General features: G+C 47.5%; 1 protein-coding gene and 1 long non-coding RNA gene across 4 annotated transcripts in view; both read left to right on the forward strand.

The window, feature by feature from the left end:
- The first annotated feature begins 599 nt into the window (after positions 1 to 599).
- The window catches only part of RHOQ (ras homolog family member Q), a 29380-nt gene continuing 13944 nt past the window's right edge, over positions 600 to 16035 (forward strand). For 2 of the 3 annotated variants that reach the window (XM_039386969.1, XM_039386971.1), the window contains exons 1-2: positions 600 to 788; positions 911 to 969. In XM_039386969.1, coding sequence (XP_039242903.1) covers positions 628 to 788; positions 911 to 969 — 220 coding nt within the window. In that variant the 5' untranslated portion in view covers positions 600 to 627. The remainder of the gene's footprint in view (positions 789 to 910; positions 970 to 16035) is intronic. The other variant, XM_027723414.2, reaches the window with a different exon arrangement.
- LOC113989123 lies at positions 5285 to 10113 on the forward strand. The gene is made up of 4 exons (XR_003541132.2): positions 5285 to 5497; positions 6673 to 6731; positions 7193 to 7364; positions 9682 to 10113. It is a non-coding gene; the product is annotated as an uncharacterized LOC113989123 (long non-coding RNA).

The raw sequence follows: 16035 nt of genomic DNA on the forward strand, positions 1-16035 counted from the left end.
TTTCTTGCAGTACCTATTCTTTCTAGATCTTGTCCCCTGGTCCTTTAGCAAATGTGCACTCAAGACTATTTAAACCACACACTTTGGTGTTCTTAAACCCATTTCCACTACTGAATTTCAGACCCGAAGACTCAGCGCAGAACAAAATCCTTTCGCATCCCGTTGATTATTTCCATACCTATCGGCTCAGTCAGGGGTTAATGCCACAGGATGCGGCGGGAGTTTCCTTTGTACGGGCAGGGCGATGGTTTGGGGGGGGGGTCAGCGCAGAACGAACGCGCCCCCGCCGCCCGCGCGGGGCAGGGGGTGCCCGCGGCTGCCGAGTACCTCTCGGGGCGGGGAAGCGCGGGGTGTTCTGTGCATGCGTGTGCGGGCAGCGGGGCCGGGGCGAGCGGCCGCTCCCGCACGGCGGCCCCAGCCCCGCAGCCCCGCCGCCCGCCCCCTCCCGGCCCCGCGCCCGGGCGGGCGCTGCCCCTGCGCGGCCGGGGGAAGGCGGCTCCCGCCGGGCCCAGCGCGGCGGCGGATGGCGGGGGGGCCGCGCCCGGCGGGGGCCGGCGGGGGCGCCCGCTGAGCGGCGGCGGCGGCGATGCCGAGGGGCCCGGCGCGGCGGGGCGCGCCCGCGGGGCCATGAGGGCGGGCTCCGGCCATGGCCCATGGCAGCGCGGCGGTCATGCTGAAGTGCGTGGTGGTGGGGGACGGCGCCGTGGGCAAGACGTGCCTGCTGATGAGCTACGCCAACGACGCCTTCCCCGAGGAGTACGTGCCCACCGTGTTCGACCACTACGCAGGTGAGCGGGCGCCTCTCCCTCCTCCCTGTTCACTCCATCCCCTGGCCTGGCCCTGCCGGGGGATGGGAGAGGGTCGGCCGGGGGTGCCCCCCCTCACGCGCTGTGTTTCTCCCTTCTCGCAGTCAGCGTCACCGTCGGGGGCAAGCAGTACCTGCTGGGGCTGTACGACACCGCCGGCCAGGTGAGTGCCGAGCGCTGCCCGCGGGCCCCCCGGTCCCGTCCCCCCGCCCGGCGGCGGTCCCGGCCATCCCTGAAGTTATTCGCAGGGCTGCGGTCCGAGCTGGGCGGTTCGGAGCCGGGTTGTCGGGGGAGGGGGGGATTGATAAAAACCAGATTTAAAAGAAAATCATCGATCCAACCCCGATTCCTGAGGGCAGGCCGGCGGAGACGGGCTTTATTTTTAGCGGTGCTGGGGCCAGGGCGCCGCGGCATCGCCCGGCGGGGGCGGAGGGATGCCCTGCGCCTGCAGGGCATTGCTCCGGGCCGGGCATCGCCCCCGGCCAGCCCCTCTCCCCCCTGGGCTGCCGACCCTCCGCCGGCTTTCAGGTGGGAAAATATGCCCCGTTCAGCACACAGGGAACACGCTGCCTCAGCCGCCTCGGGTCGGATAGAGAGCCAGGCTGCCGGAGCTTGCCTTGTTTGTGCTTTACAGCGCTCAAATAGCTCCTAAGAGTTGTTTAAACTGAAGGTGGAAAATAATAACGTGGAAAAAAATATCTCAGCCACTGCCTTTGAGATAACCTGGGTTTCTTTTGCTGTCCCAGACAATTCAAGTGATTCATTTGTTTAAGATTGCAGCCGGTTGTGAAAGATGCTGTGATGTCAGCACGGCTCTTAAGTAACTTTAATGATGGATAAAATGCTGGATGTTTGGAGGGATCACTGGTGTAGTGGTTTCTAAAGGGCTCCAATGATTCAAGTCACCTCTTTGTTAGCTTAACTTGCACGGCACCAGCTGCGGGCCGAGCATGGTCTCCTCCGGGGTTAGAGTACTTCCAGCTTTCTGGGGATGCCTTATTAGAAGCAGTTTGCAAAGGGCCTGACCCCAGGAGGTGTGGAGCATATATGGAAATGCTGCGTGGGTTTCTGTAAAGTTGTGTATTCCTTATATTAAAACTTCTTCTTGCAGCAAGAGCATGTGCTTTGGTCTCACATGACTTCAGACATGCTTCCTTGTTGTAAAGAGCAACTAGTAAGATAATCTCACCGAACTTGCATAGACTGAAGTGGTAATTTTTAACCATGTTATTCCTATACTTAATTGAACAACTGCTGCCTGAATTAGTGTACCTTGTTAGATCTGCATATAACCTTAGGTAAAGGAATCAGCATTTGAATGGTCTTTTATATCTTTGTTAGGCCTGAAATCAGTAATATAATTAATTCCATGAGGATTGTAGGAAACAGCCCCATTTCCAGAAAGCTGATACCCTGAAGGGTGAGACTCTTCCCGCAAAGACTGACTTCATGGTTGTTATTTCACTGACATAAACACAAACTAGTCAGATTTATGCCAACTAAATGCATTTCTTATTACTGTCATAGTCCTGTTTTTCAATAGTAATTGGTTCAAAACACGGCTTGTAAAATGTTGCTTAAGTAGGTTACAAAATGAGTATTTAGCGCTCAAAGAAAGCATTTGGTTAATATGCAACTAATTTTCTTTTTTTTTTTTTTAATAATGAGCATTGGAAAGTGTGAAAGTGACCCTAGCACTACTGTACATATGCATAGTGTATTTGGGGATGCTGTCTCAAACTGCTTGTGCTGGGCTTGTTGCTATTAATGGGAGTGTGTGTTGTTAGCTCTGTGTAACCTTAACTAAGATGGTTTTGTGGTATCCCACTCTGTGTGAATGTGCTGAGTACAAACCCAGGTGACCCTTGGCCTCCTCAAAAGTTAGGAGGGTAAACTGGCTAGTTTACAACAAACAGCAAGTGAAGGTATTCCTGTTAACACTAAAAAAATTTTGTCAGTGTGAAGTTGTATATCCAGAAGTGTAAAAAGTTGAGGTAAGCTTTTTTTTTCCAGTTTCTGAAAAGCTGGATTCTTCGGTTTGAATTACAGAGCAGTTTTTGAGGTACTTAGGAACAGATCTTGCTGGCCTGATTCAGAGGAGCCTCAGCTCATGTAGGGTCTTTTAATGAGGCTACTTAACAGATATATCTAGTCTTGGCAAAACTCCCCTTTTAGTCAGACCTGTGGTGCTAATAAAATCTTTACCACTATGCCCATCCCACTTCAGCATGTTTGGGGAACTGGTGGACATCTGAGGCTTCCAGTCCAGCAACTTCATTCAGCTAAAGGCCGCTTTGTCAGAGAGTGGGCTGAAAGCCTGTCTTATTTTGCATAATAGCAGAAAGCTTCCTTTAAAGCTTAAACATATATAGTAAAGAGCAGAAGAGACATGAGTTGATGATGCCTTCTCTGTGGTGGGGAAACACCACATCTGTATCTCATACATGCCTGCTGCCCAGAGTTGGGATTTCTGTGCCAGCATACATCAGTGCTTTTATTTCTAATTCTGTCACCCCCAAATTGTTTTACTGTAGAATACTAGCCCAGTAGTATAATTTTATCAAAACTTGGCAGTGCATGATCACTGTGGTATCTAAGCACTTCACAATCTTCAGCATGTTTATACTCCTAGCTCTGGACAGAGTGTAGGTACAGTCTACAGATCTCAATTCAGGGGGAAGAGGAGTGAGGGGGTAAATGAAGGTTTAAACAGTGACCTACTCCAAATCCATGCATGAAGTCCATAGCAGAGCAAAGACCTTTTGGTTCATAGCTGGTGCACAGTAGTCTCATCGCCCTGAAATACTGACTTATTGGCGTGTGGGTCTCTTTAACTTGCGTGGTTACGTATTTAGCAACTTGTGACAGACTTTGCTTTGGCAGAGGAGTTGCAAGCTTTTGAGTTCATCCAGTACTCATTTCTAGCTTGCTTCTTCATAACACACACAGGATCACATGTAGTAACTATAATGATGACATAAGGCCTCATATCTTTGTGAGTTTAAAGTAGGTTGAGAATAAATCCATTAAAATCCCATTTTTCCTAGTTATGCATAGCAGAGAAAAATGCCACTAGTGGTTCACAACGTTCAGTTTATATACAGGCCCTTGGGTGTGTGTGAATTCAAGGCAGCTCTTCTCTGGCTGAAAATACTGAGGCCCTGGTTCAGCAGAAAATAGCCAGTACAGCTGCTGAGCAATGGAGGCTCTCAGAGCCCGTTTGGATTTGCAGCTGTGGAGGCAGCTTCCCATGTCAGGGAGGCATGTGGGAATTTGGTGCCATTCCTCCAGCAATTCCTTCCAGAGGTGGAGCCAGCAGCTCCTTTTAGCCTTCTGCTTGCACTGTGTGGGCTTAAGAGTGGGTCTTGGTTTCTGCAGGAAGATGAGATCTGTGGAACCTACCTGCATTGAAGATCTGCATCAGTGCACTGAAGTTTAAATGTGAGGTGCTTGTGATACTGATGCTTGGATGCCTTTGTAGTTGCCTGTCTTGCTCTGGGAGACTGTGTCTCAGTACTGCTCTTCATTGAGCAGGGCTATGTGGCATAATCAGCTTGGGAAGAGAATCATGGCTTCATGAGGGGTCTGTTAAGATCACCACATTGGAGTGCTTCTGAACTGGTGACAACTGATTATCATTTTGATCTTCCATAATACCAGTAACACTGCCAGCTCTCATGATATTAACACTTTTGGAGAAATGTCTGTAAGCACTAACAAAGAGGTGTGGTGTGTGTCCCCTTTCCATGTCCCAAATGATTGGGATAAGTGGGAGGACACACAGCAGTTGCCTGTTGAGGATTTCACTCGATATTGAAGGCTGTTGTTTAAAATGGCAGTTGGGGTCCATCCTCCTGCCAGCCCCTTTTGCTGTCAATTTTCATTCATGGTGTCCCTTTCCTCCAGTAGGTGCTGACCGCATACAGGTAGAAGTCTTGCTCTGCTGCTGTGAAGGATGGTTGGGACCTAGAGGGAGGATAGGGGGGCTGCAGTAGCAGAGCCTGTGTTGCTCCTTTTCCGGTGGGAGGAGAGATGCTGAGGCATAGCATGGCTGTTTGGTGCTTGTTTGGCACCAGGCTAGCACCAGGCCAGCATCTGGGCAGTGCAGAGAGGGGTATGGGGAATCTTACTATGGTGCAGTGCCTCATAATAACATTTATATCCTTCAGCATCACTTACTGTTGTGATACTAGTGTGGCCTGGTTGGACAAAGCTGAGGTAAACTGTGTTCCTTGTCTTTTCACTTTTATATCTCTGCCTTAAATGCCTTAATATGTGGTCAAGGCAAGAGGGCATGGTCTCAAAGTTGTGCCAGGGGAGGTTTAGGTTAGATATTAGAATTTCTTTACAGAGAGGGTGATCAGACATTGGAATGGGCTGCCCAGGGAAGTAGTGGATTCTCCATCCCTGGAGATTTTTAAAAGGAGACTGGATGTGGCACTTAGTGCCATGGTCTAGTAACCACAGCGGTAGTGGATCAAGGGTTGGACTTGATGATTTCAAAGGTCCCTTCCAACCCAGCTGATTCTATGATTCTATGATACAACAAAGCTCTCAGTGCCTTCTCAACTGTCACCAAAATAGTACCACAAAACACGCTAAGCACAGGAGCACAACAATCTACTTCTTGGTACTTCTCAGTTCAGGTACCGATGATCAGTCTGGTTGCAGCCACAGCCATCTTAATTCAGGTACACTGATTTTTTGTTTGTAATGGAAGCCCTGATGTTAAAAGCAATTTTTTTTAAAGTTGGTCAGGCTGCTGAAGTGTGTAAAGCTAACTCAGATATTAGGAAGATCTGCATTAAGGTGATGTGTAAAAACAAATGGTTATAACTGTGAATGTGCCCATGTGTGAGGTGTGGTTATTAAATGGATGGTCACCAAACTTGCAGCAGTTGCTATAAATAAATAGCGGTAATCTTTAGACTCCTTGCTGGCTGTTTGTCTTGGCTTTGGTAGGTAGCCCTGGGCTAGCAGGTACCACTCTGGTATCCTACTGAGAGGAGAGGCAGCTGCTGATCATTTTGGCTGGTCTGTTGTGAAATAGAAATGCTCCTTCTCAGAGCACACTGCTCCTTCGAAGTTGCCCCTACCAGGCAGTCGTAGTGCCAAATGCCAGCCTGGAGCAAAGCAGTCTCACACAATGCAAAGCCTGCCATCCTTTACTGCAGAGTTGTAAACACTGAGACCTCTAACGTGATTTCGGCAGATCCTGACATGAGATATTAGCAATTAAGATCCTGTCCCCTTTCTGTTCCCCCTTGCGCCTCCCTCCTCCCACATACATTTTCCCTCGCTCCCTTTACATGTCCCAGCCGAGCTGGCAGCTGGTGCTGGGAAGCTGTGAGCTCATGAGCTCACTCCCGGCTGGCGTGCTGGCCTATGAATAGCTCAGCCTCCGCTGAAGCTGCTCTGTGCCTCAGGATGTTGCCAGCCACGTAGATTTAACAACTGGATGTATGCAGATAAAATAAAAACATGCCTAGATGCTCCCTTTGGAATTAAGGTTTTTCAGTGTAAGAGGAGGTAAAGTACCTGAGCTTACAATATCTGTCAAGAGTTCTCTAGACAAGGGTTTAAGCAAAGACAGATTTTCCCTTTAAAAGGAAGGGGACTTGTACTTTCAGATTTGCTTTTAAAAATGGCCTTGCAACAATAATAATCCCAGTGTGAAGCTTGCATTGAAACGCCTCCTTGTGAGCTGTGACTCACGCTTTGAAAGCATCACAGCTTTCCTAGAAGGATAGGTAAGTTCTGCTGTCGCCAGATGGGGAGTTGCAGGATGGGAGATGTTGCTCTGAGTTCCCAGAAGCATCCACTGGATAGATGTTGGAAACTCAAGACATTTATGTTTAATTTGCAGAGTGCCAAAAGCCCCACAGCTTTTCTGAATAGCGACGCCTAATTGTGTTCAAATCAAAGGTAAGGGATGCATTTGAAAATGTAGATCCAGAATATCTCTTCCACATTGACAGCAAATTAATGGCAGGCCAAAATAAAGAACCCAAAGCAAACCAAATTTGAGAGGTTCTCTGAAACTTCAGTTTTTGATATGTTAAAAGCACATTTCTATGAAGCGTACTGACCTAGAAAGACTCTTGCTAAACATTGCTTATGTGGCCAAGTAAAAAGCCCTTTTTCCTGGGTTAAGAGTCAGTGGATATCCTTTAGTTTGTGGCAGAGTTCTGCCTGAATTGTACTCATTTATAATTCCTCTGAGGCGTGGCATGTTTTGATGCTGTCCAAACATCACCAGCTAAAAAGGCAACACTGAACACAAGCAATTGTTATTGCTCTTCCAGCACAATGTTACTCTTACTTCCTGACTTCATTTTAAGTTGGTGTGTGCACCTGCAGTCAGTTCAGTATCATATAATCCACAGCTGTACTGCAGGAGGCAGAAGTGATGGAATGGGACAACTGGGTAAGGTGGCATGAGCTGATGGAGATTTTCTGATAAAGAATGTATAAGACCCTGGGAATTTTCGTCAGGTTCACAGTCAGACTTCTTGATTGAAATGTTTCCTTTGCAAAGAGCTCTTCATATTTTCGTAAGTAAGTATAAAAATGCATAGTTTTCATTCATAGCCTAACTCCTGATTCAGCTTCCAAACTACGTCTTAAAACAAACTAAATTTATATTTTGACTAGAATACTGCCTCCACAGCACTGACCTGCAGTGTAAAAGGGCTTATAGTCTGTTAGGGTGTGATCCAGAGCTCTGTGCTGGCAGGCACCCTGATTGCTGATTTCAATAAGCTTTGTTCCAGTTCCTTTATTGAGAACACATGGACAGACATAAAACTCACTCCAGCAATACCAAGGTTTTGTCAGTCCCAGGCATTCAAAATGATGAGTCAGCTATTCCTATCTGCAGACACTGCTACCTAAAAAAACCTAGGAAATCATAATGGTTTTTGCCCTTTGCTGCATGTGGGTTTTCTTTAAACCTTTGGGCTTCATGTATTCAAGTTTCTCTGTATCTGTGGGGTACTAGAAATTTATCTTTCATTTAAAAGGTGAAAAGGATGTGATTTTTCTTCACAAGACTCCAGGAAACTGGGCTTTAAGAAATAATATAAAGCACACTGATTCCAAATACTGCAGTTTTATTGTGAATTGTAAACTCCAACATCACTAAAATGGATGCTTTGGGACAGAATCACAGAATGTTAAGGGATTGCAATGGACCTTAAAGGTCATCTAGTTCCAAGCTCCGCAGGGACACCTCCCACTAGACCAGACTTTACCTAATCTGGCTTTTCAGGACTTCACGACTTTTTTTAAACCTCCAAATTAGCAGTTAAATTTGTAACAAAACTGCCCCTCCTTTAATGAGAAAAAAATGCAAAAAGAGGGCAGACGGGAACTGTATCTTTTTACTGCTCTGTTCTGTAGTTTTATAAGCAGTCTATTGGTTTGGGTTGGCGACTAGATAAGTTGCGTTAAGAAAAATGTGGCTGAATGCTACATGAGACTTTCAGCAGTTCTGGAGAGGTTGTGTCATTTGACACGTTAGCAGCTACTGTCCCCAGTCTGTTTTAATCCTGCTCTGTGCTGCATCCGCGCTGTGGCACGTGTGCAATAATTCTTTGCTATGGCTGGCACTCGCTGGTGTGCGCATAAAAATGCAGGTGGCAGCATTATTCTCCAGGGCAAAGGAACATCTGTCAGCATCCTAGGTGTGTATATTGGTGTGTATATTGCTTCAGATGAATAAAACACAGACTGAGAGTGCCTCAGGCAGGTTGTGCTCTAAATTAGATGTAGTCGTGAATGCTTAAAGACAATCAGTAGGACTTAATGCTGGTTCCTTGTTGGTCTGAGTTCCACTTGGATTCAATGTCAGAGTCAGTAAGGGAGCGATGCCAGGTGTGACCTGGGATGCAACTTTAGTTAGGACCAACAGATAGCCCAGCCACAGGCAGTGAGATGGCTTACAGATTCCTCACTTGAGAAAGAAAAACCGTAGGCAGTTTTTCAACATCTGCTGCAGTGAAATCATCAAGTGTTTTACCACATTCTTCAATGGAAGCTGTTAGCCCTGACAAATTGGGACTTGACATAAAATGAGGTACAGAAGAGTCTTAGCAACTTCTGTAATTCCAGAAACTCTTTCACCATGATGTGTTTATTCGATGTGCACATGATGGCATTGGTACTCTGACACTGGTACTCTCCTGAGAAATTGTGTGATGTGGAATTAATCTGGAGGAGTCAGTATGAAGCTGTAGTCTTCTGTCTTACAAAGCTGTTGCTCATCTCTGGACTGAAGAATGTGCTTTTGGGGTTTATTTGTAAAAAGTGAAAGGGAATGGGATACCTCACTGATCAGTGTTTCTTGTCTGATCAGAATTTATATAGGTAGTAATTAAAAGACGTCTGATATGATATGGATAATTGTATTAAACCAACTGCAATCTATAGGCAGTTTTGCCTGGGAGAACAGGACATATTCTTTGAAATAAAGTGAAAGAGCCCATCTTTCCAAAGAGCAGGTTCAGCAGATGATCTGACCACATCTTCTGTGTCAGGGTGAATTTTATTTTTTTCCTTTGACTGCCTGTATCTGAAAGAATGGGAAATCCTGATTGTTCATGGCTGCAGTCACCACAACTGGGGTGAATTCCTTTCCTGGGAAAAATGGAAACCCTGTGTGGAAAGAGTGCTGTTCATAAACTCACTGCCAGTGAGAAGGGAACTGGCACAGGAACACACCGCAGTGTTGATATTTCTCATGGGCAAGGAGTGAAAGGGTCTGTCCGTGGCAGTTACTCTGCCACGAGCAACTGGTTTAATTGAAGGTGTTTAAGTGAAACTGTGCTTGCCAATACTGCTTGCAGTCAGTTGAATCCATGTTCTGTTGTTACAGATGCTAAAATAATAAGCCTTATGGAGAAAATGCAGGAACTTCCACTTCTAGGAAACCATGAAGAAGCCAGCAAGTTGAAGTTCTTGTGGTGATGGAGAGGAGGGAGGAAGAGTGCTATTTAGACCATCTAGAAAATAGTTTAGCATTACCACATGGCAAGATGTAGGATTTGGACAGTATTGAATCATACATTACTTACATACATACATACTAGGATCAAATCTGAACACTTAAAGGCAATTTTGTGTATAATTAAAGAAATATTCTGTCCTTCCTGTCTCTGATGCTCTAAAATCCATCTTACTAGGCTCCATCTTACAGCTATTTCTCTCTATACAGAAAAGCTTTTCAGACATGTAAGCAGTTGCACAGTTCTCAAATATGCCAGAAGGAAAGTTTTGTAAAAAAAAAATAAAAATCCTAATTCACAAACCCTGGGCTTTTTCAATGTATAATTCATATGTCCTTTGAACAGTCCTCCTCACAGGAATTCAGAAATGGATTTAGATCAGCTTACTTCATTTTTAGAATACAATGGAAGAGCACTTACCCTGCATTCTTGAAGCCTTTTCTATAAATTAAAAATAGATGCTGGGCCCAAATCAGCAGCTTTTTGCACTCCCTGGGAAACCTGTGTGAGCAAGCCACAACAGGACAATTCTGCTTTCTTTAGCAATGCAAGCTGTATCCTCAAAAGCCTGAGAAGAGACAGAGGGTCTGTAGTGCACTTTTCCCCTGCAGCCAGGAAATAATCGCTGCATCTCGTTTTGCGTGCTCAAAAGCCAGTGGCCACAGATACAAAATGAAATGCAGTGATCAGTGTAACAGAGCTTGGGTTGCAGGACTGGACAAGCAGACATTTTATGGCAATGCTGTGTCAGTCCAAATTGCAACTTTCTGCCAAATGGTCCTGCATTAGTGGTGCCTTCTTGTGAGCTGCAGTGCCAGGAAACCAGCATCCTGGGGGACGCTCCACCCTCCTTCCTTGCAAAGGGTTACAGTTATACAGCCCAGAATGAAAAAAAAATGGAGAGTGCTTTTTAGCCAAGGAAGCAATTTGTGCTTGGCATGGGGCAGTACAGGCCACTTCCCTCTCTCTCCTCCCCCACCGACCATCTCCTAGAATCAGAAACCACAGGGTGATTCAGCGGGGTGAAGTCTGTTTCCTGGTGTGCTTTTGGAGTAGAGTGTTGCTTTCAGAGGCTTTGCCTGGTGCTTATGGCAAAGCTTCAGACCAGCCTTTATATCCAAACAATTTGGGAGAGATGGCGAGATGTGTCCAGGGGTAACTGTGAGCTGTTACTAAGTCCCTGGGGTACATGTTATGTACAACAGTCATTATGGTTCATTTCTAAAGTTCCCAGAATATTACAGGGACCTGCTGAAACAGAAATTTATTTTCAGGGAGGGAAACTGAAAAATGAAGGAAGCTTTGAAATGCACTTCAAAAATTAAAGTATGGCAATTCATATTGAGAGAGGACTTCTGCCTGTTATTACCAAGCCCTACTATGAAATCGGTTAAAACCTGGGCTTTTAGCTGGGATTTTGCTCTGCAAAACTCTGCCTGTCCTAGTTAGGACAACTGAGACCAGTTCATCAGGGTATGGGTGTAACCCAAAACCTGTGTATTCTATAGCCTTCCATGCCATTTCCCAGAAACTGTTATCAATGAACCATTTACACCATCTGCCCATAGAGCCTGACTCCTCAGGCTACAGACTAGGTGTTAAGAGGCCTGTGAGATAGGAGGATGCTCCTGTCCTCACACCCTTTGTGGAACTCCCCGCCCTGAGGGAAGTGCTGAGCATTCCTGCCTGAACTGCAGGATATATAATCTTGGAGTCTTGGAACATTTTTAACCAGTCTGTGGGATCCAGAGAAGGACTGCGGCTCATCGCTCTCAAACAGACTTGGATCACCCTATACTGGACTCCAATCACCACTTTGACCAGACTGCAACAGCTCTCCCCCCAGCATCTCACTGCAATCACCACTTTTGACTAGACTGCAACAGCTCTCCCACCAGCAGGTTCTTCCCCTCTCCCTTTACTTTGGACTCAAGCGGGGCCCAAGGAACACCACGTTGTTCATGCCCCAGGGTACTGGGTTATACATTTGGGTTTTGTGGGTTAAGACCAATTGTTTGTTTGTATGATTGTACTTACTGTATTATTTTAGTAAATTGTTATTCTGACTTATAATCTCTCCTTTGAGTTGAGTTCATTTCCCCTGCTGGTTAACTCTTAAACCAGCACATTTTTTGGCGCCCAACGTGGGGCAGAGAGAGAGAAGTCAGAATCACAATTTCACTTTAAGCATTTGTTTATTTGGATATAGAAACTCCCTGATCACCATGTTGTTTGATGCAGTCACATGGATGTTGTATTTGAGCCTGTTCATATTTCCACAGATGGGGAACTATTTGCCTGTTTTGATGCTCTCTTTAAGACCAGGGAGAGGGATCCAAATTGCTTTATTAGTATATTATGTTTATGTCATTCTAACATCAGAAGCAATGAGTTTCATTGTAAATGTGTATTCAGTCCTGTTTGCCTGTCCTGGTTTGGGTTGCTACCTCTGGGGTTTCATTAAAAATCGTACCCAGCCCTTTGGGGGAACAGGGGGGGATGGTTGTTTCCAGCCTCTCACCTCCTTCTTCCCCTTCAGACCTGCTACAACAGTTTTTGAAAATATTGAGTTCCCTTTTGATGTTAAGGACAGCATAATGTTATTGTTAGTGTTACTCTGTCTGCTCTGTACTGTGTACACCATGTTTAGGGTCAGAACAGGGCCTTCTAGGGAGGTTGTCTGGACACCTGCCCTGGGAGCAGATAATGCTGAGTGGCACGGGAAGTGGGAGGACATCAGCCAGTATTTGGAGAAGTTTTCTCCTCCAATGATCTGGAAATTCACCCCTGAACAACTGCAGGATCCTGTTAGCATGATAAGACTGGTGAAGGAAAAATGCTCTGGCAGCTCCAGAGATGGCCAGCTCACAGCAACCTGCTGGGCCCTGGCCACTGCCTACCGGACACTACTTGACATGGTACAGCACTGTCAGGGGGAGGAGAGAAGGACCAAATCCGCAGGCACCACGTCCACCCAAACCACAGCTGAGTCAGAGGGAGAAAGAAATAAACCAACCATCTCCGTGTCCACACAAACCATCGAGGAGCCAGAAGAACAACCAAAACCAATAGCAGTCGCCCCTGTCCAGAAAAGGAAATCAAAGACTAAATCAGTCCGTATAGCAAATGATGACGAAGAGGCAGGACCTTCACATCCACTGGAGGAGACAGAGCCAGAAATAATCACTCGGTCCCTATCCCTGGGTGAGCTACGCGAGCTCCGGAGAGAGTTCACACGACAGGCGAACGAGTCCATTCTGACCTGGCTGCTCCGAATCTGGGATGCCGCAGCTAACGATACAATCCTAGATGGGACTGAAGCCAGACAGCTGGGGTCCCTGTCTCGAGATGTAGTCATTGATCAGGGGATTGGAAGGAGGCAGGAAACTCTCAGCCTCTGGCGGCGACTGTTGTGCAGTGTGAGGGAGAGATACCTTTGCAAGGAGGACCTCCACGTACAGCAAGGACAGTGGAACACGATGGAACAAGGTATCCGGTGCTTAAGGGAGTTAGCTGTACTGGAGATAATCTTTTCAGACGATGAAAGATTCCCTAAAAGTCCAGATGGCGTACAGTGCACCTCCCAGATGTGGTTAAAGTTTGCACGACTCGGGCCAGAAATGTATTCCCGCTACTTAGCAACGCTGCAATGGAGGGAGGGAGAGGACAAGGTGGGAGCATTGGTTAGTAAACTCAGGATGTATGAAGACACTGTCACCGCCCCATTACGAGCCCACGTCTCATCTGTGGAAACCAAACTGGCTGAACACGTCCGAAGCCTGGAAGAGAAAATTGAAGAGGGACACCAGAAGCTAAGAGAGGAAATTAAGGAAGGGATCTTCCATATCTCACCAGGACAAACAAGAGTCTCTGCTATTAGGAGCCAGCGTTCCCCAGCTAAGGAGAGAAGGTACACTCCACGTGGCGATCTATGGTTTTACCTCCGTGAGCACGGAGAAGATATGAGGAAGTGGGATGGGAAACCCACCCCTTCCTTAGCAGCCCGGGTACGTGAACTGAAAAGAGGAACAAGTACCACAAGGAACTCTTCAAGGGTAAACGCTGCTCCAGTCTCTCGTGGGCAAGACTCCAGACGGTACAGGAATGATGATACGTCTGATCCTCTTGAAGGGACCTCCAGGTCATACCCACAAGAAGAGCACAATGAGTACCATGACCAGGACTAGGGGTGCCCTGCCTCTAGCCAGGTAGAGGAGAGGGACAATCGAGTCTATTGGACAGTGTGGATTCGGTGGCCTGGCACATCAGAGCCACAAAGGTATAAGGCCTTAGTGGACACCGGCGCACAATGCACTTTAATGCCATCAAGATACGTAGGGGCAGAATCCATCTCCATTTCTGGGGTGACAGGGGGATCCCAACAGCTGACTGTACTGGAAGCTGAAGTGAGCCTGACTGGGAAGGAATGGCACAGACACCCCATCGTGACTGGCCCAGAGGCCCCGTGCATCCTTGGCATAGATTACCTGAGGAGTGGGTATTTCAAAGACCCAAAAGGACTTCGTTGGGCTTTTGGCATAGCTGCTGTGGAGACGGAGGAAATTAGACAGTTGAACACCTTGCCTGGTCTCTCAGAGGACCCCTCTGCTGTGGGACTGCTGAAGGTTGAAGAACAATTGGTACCGATAGCCACAGCAACAGTGCACCGTCGGCAATACCGCACCGACCGAGACTCTGTGACTCCTATACATAAGATGATCCGTGAACTGGAGACCCAGGGGGTGGTCAGCAAGACTCGCTCACCCTTTAATAGCCCTATATGGCCAGTGCGTAAGTCCAGCGGAGAGTGGAGGCTGACGGTGGATTACCGTGGACTCAATGAAGTCACACCACCCCTGAGTGCTGCTGTGCCGGACATGCTGGAGCTCCAGTACGAGCTGGAGTCCAAGGAAGCCAAGTGGTATGCCACCATTGACATTGCCAATGCCTTTTTCTCCATTCCTTTGGCAGCGGAGTGCAGGCCACAATTTGCTTTCACTTGGAGAGGTGTGCAGTACACCTGGAATCGACTGCCTCAGGGGTGGAAACACAGTCCCAGCATTTGCCATGGACTGATCCAGACTGCACTGGAAAAGGGTGAGGCTCCAGAGCACCTACAGTACATTGACGACATCATTGTATGGGGGAACACGGCGGGCGAAGTCTTCGAGAAAGGAGAGAAGATAATCCAGATTCTCCTAAGAGCCGGTTTTGCCATTAAACGGAGTAAGGTCAAGGGACCTGCTCAGGAAATTCAGTTCCTAGGAGTGAAGTGGCAAGATGGACGCCGCCTAATTCCCATGGAGGTGATTAACAAAATAGCAGCCATGTCCCCACCAACCAGCAAGAAGGAAACACAGGCTTTCCTAGGCGCTGTGGGCTTTTGGAGGATGCATATCCCCGAGTATAGTCAGATTGTAAGCCCTCTCTACCTTGTGACACGGAAGAAAAATGATTTCCAGTGGGGCCCCGAACAACAACAAGCCTTTGAACAAATTAAACAGGAGATTGCCCATGCGGTAGCCCTTGGACCAGTAAGGACAGGACAGGACGTGAAGAACGTGCTCTACACCGCAGCCGGGGAGAATGGCCCTTCTTGGAGCCTCTGGCAGAAAGTGCCTGGGGAGACCCGAGGACGACCGCTGGGATTCTGGAGTCGGGGATACAAAGGATCTGAAGCCAGCTATACACCAACTGAGAAAGAGATCCTGGCTGCCTATGAAGGAGTTCGAGCTGCCTCAGAAGTAATCGGCACCGAAGCGCAGCTCCTCCTGGCACCCCGACTACCAGTGCTGGGCTGGATGTTCAAGGGAAGAGTTCCTTCCACACATCACGCCACCGATGCCACGTGGAGTAAGTGGATCGCTCTGATCACGCAGCGAACCCGGATAGGGAACCCTAATCGCCCTGGGATTCTGGAAATTATCACCAATTGGCCCGAAGGTGAGAGTTTCGGACTATCCTCTGAAGAAGAGGAGGAGAAGGTGACACGGGCTGAGGAGGCCCCACCATATGACAAGCTACCAGCAGATGAAAGGCGATATGTGCTCTTCACGGATGGCTCCTGCCGCATTGTAGGGACAAACCGAAAATGGAAGGCAGCTGTATGGAGTCCCACACGGCGAGTTGCAGAAGCGACCGAAGGACAAGGTGGGTCAAGTCAGTTTGCAGAGCTTAAAGCCGTTCAGTTGGCTTTGGATATAGCTGAACGAGAGAAGTGGCCA

The sequence above is a fragment of the Pipra filicauda genome, unplaced genomic scaffold (assembly GCF_003945595.2).
Source record: "Pipra filicauda isolate LSUMZ 115617 unplaced genomic scaffold, ASM394559v2 scaffold51_size4534324_pilon, whole genome shotgun sequence".
NCBI lineage: Eukaryota > Metazoa > Chordata > Aves > Passeriformes > Pipridae > Pipra > Pipra filicauda.